The 2,742-nt window shown below is 32.9% G+C and overlaps 1 protein-coding gene across 1 annotated transcript; it reads left to right on the top strand.

Annotated features, from left to right (window-relative positions):
• Window positions 1-1,004: 1,004 nt before the first annotated feature.
• LOC147077149 (uncharacterized) lies at window positions 1,005-2,315 on the top strand. Its single transcript, XM_085941454.1, has one exon. The coding sequence runs from the start codon at window positions 1,066-1,068 to the stop codon at window positions 2,110-2,112; it is 1,047 nt and encodes a 348-aa protein (XP_085797580.1). The 5' UTR covers window positions 1,005-1,065; the 3' UTR covers window positions 2,113-2,315.
• Window positions 2,316-2,742: the final 427 nt, after the last annotated feature.

Here is a 2,742-nt window from a genome sequence, read left to right as displayed (position 1 = left end):
CAGTTGAATAATTTAATTCAGAATTACAAAACCTAACCTAACACAACCTAACCTAATTAAAATAATATTATATTATGTCCAATTATAACTAATAAAACCATCCATATTAAATTTTCTTTTTCTTCTGTCATGTTGACAGTTCAAGAATTCCATACCCTGGCGAATTCATCTACTAAGGCAACAGGCTTGACTATTACATAAATTAGCCAAAATTTTGCCCATTTCTTGTAATAGTCAATTTCGCACATTCGGTGTAACATATACATTGAAATATTACCTTTTTTAAGAATAAACGTATAGTTTTTTTAGTCATCTTTATATGATTTAAGAATTTTTTCATCCGACGCCATGACAACACGAATCGACGTGCAGACACATTGACTATCGCTCTTCAAATGGCAATGCGGCCGTTATTTCGTCCCACATACAGTTGAAAACTATTCCACTTATGTACGCTCTGTGAATCCAGTACAAATCAAATTATCGCCGATCTTTTTAACCTCTTTGTAGAATACTGTGTTCACTAAAATTAACCTTGGCACCTACTGAAATCAGTGGTGCGTATGTTTATTTAAGATTTTCGGTCCTATCATTCAGAAAGTAATGAAATCAAATTGCGACACCTGTGATATTGACAAATTGTTGCCATTTTTTTTCATTGTCTGCAGTTTTGACTTTAATGTTAGCACTCATTTATATTTTGATTTTCAGGTGATGCCATTAATCTTGAAACAAGAAAGGGAAACCGATTCAAATGGCATTCAACATAATGGATTATCTTTAGTGAGATCCAAAGAAAGCTCCGAGAAAATTAAATTGCACGATCTTCAGCATACCGTACCTAACATGGTTGACATTCAGTCCGCTGTGCCGTATTATGAAATTGATATCCACGAACATGATATAAAAAAAGAAATTGTCCTTGCAACTCAAGAAGGCTGTCTGGTCTTAAATCAGCACACTGAATTAAAGAAAGATAAAATTGTTAATAGTGGCGAAAAGCCTTTCAAGTGCGATTCCTGTGATTATAAATGTAAAAGGTCCACTTCTTTGAAGATACATAAAATGGTTCATAGTGGCGAAAAGCCTTTTAAATGCGATTCATGTAATTACAGATGTAATATTGTCTCTAACCTGAAGGTACATAAAATGGTCCATAGTGGCGAAAAGCCCTACAAATGCGATTTATGTGATATCAGATATAATCATGTCTCTGGCCTGAAACTACACAAAATGAATCATAGTGACGAAAAGCCTTACAAATGCGATTCATGTGATTATAAATGTAAGGCGTCCACTACTTTGAAGATACATAAAATGGTTCATAGTGGCGAAAAGCCTTTTAAATGCGATTCATGTGATTACAGATGTAATAATGTCTCTAGCCTGAAGTTACATAAAATGGTCCATAGTGGCGAAAAGCCCTACAAATGCGATTTATGTGATTACAGATGTAATCATGTCTCTGGCCTGAAGATACACAAAATGAATCATAGTGACGAAAAGCCTTACAAATGCGATGCATGTGATTATAAATGTAATCAGTCAAGTCACTTAAAGATACATAAAATGGTTCATAGTGGCAAGAGGCCTTTCAAATGCGATTCATGTGATTTCAGGTGTAATCAGTCCTCTGCTTTAAAAAAACATAAAATGGTTCATAGTGGCGAAAAGCCTTTTAAATGCGATTTCTGTGGTTATAAATGTAATAGGTCCGCTTCTTTGAAGATACATAAAACGGTTCATAGTGGCGTAAAGTCTTTTAAATGCGATTCATGTGATTACAGATGTTATCATGTCTCTAGCCTGAAGACACATAAAATGAGTCATATTGACGAAAAGCGTTACAAATGCAATGCATGTGAATATAAATGTAATCAGTCAGGTAACTTAAAGAACCATAAAAAGGTTCATAGTGGCGAGAGGCCTTTCAAATGCGATTCTTGTGATTATAAATGTAAACGGTCCGATTCTTTGAAGAGACATAAATTGGTTCATGCTGGCGAAAAGGCTTTCAAATGCGATTTCTGTGATTACAGATGTAATCATGTCTCTAGCCTGAAAACACATAAAATGGGTCATAGTGACGAAAAGCCTTTTAAATACGATTAATGTAATTACAATTGTTTTAAGTCAGGTCACTTAAATATACATAAAATAGTTCATAGTGGCGAGAGGCTTCTTCAATGCGATTCACGTGATTACAGGTGAAATCAGTTTACTAATTGTAAGAAACATTAAATGGTTCATAATGGCGAAATGGCTTTCAAATGCGATTCGTGTTAGTAAAAATGTAATGAGTCCTATACTAATACATACAATAGTTCATAATGGTTAGAAGCCATTTATAGTAGTAGTAGGTTATCCCTAGTAGGTTAAAAATACACAAAATGGTTCATAGTGGCGAAAAACTTTTCAAATGATATTCATGTGATTACAGATGTATTCAATCCGATAAATTATAGATACATAAAATAGTTCATAGTTAAGAAAAGCCTTTCAAATGAGTTAACGTGAGTACAAATGTACTAATTACGGTAACTTAAATAATCATTTAATGATTCATAATGCATAGAAATCTTTTAATTGCGATACTTTGATTATATATCTTTGACATCTAGTAAATTAAAATTATGTGAAGTAGTTTTTAGCGATATGATTAGAAATGTATAAGTATTGAGAACTTTAAAGACTCATCAAAACGTAAATAAGTTTAAAATTATTTGAAATGCAGTTAGTTTG

This window comes from Rhyacophila brunnea, unplaced genomic scaffold (assembly GCF_057557595.1).
Source record: "Rhyacophila brunnea isolate RB1 unplaced genomic scaffold, BYU_Rbru_1.0 scaffold_13, whole genome shotgun sequence".
Classification (NCBI taxonomy): domain Eukaryota; kingdom Metazoa; phylum Arthropoda; class Insecta; order Trichoptera; family Rhyacophilidae; genus Rhyacophila; species Rhyacophila brunnea.
The sequence above is the reverse complement of the archived record's forward strand: the minus strand, read 5'-3'. Positions and strand labels throughout refer to the sequence as shown.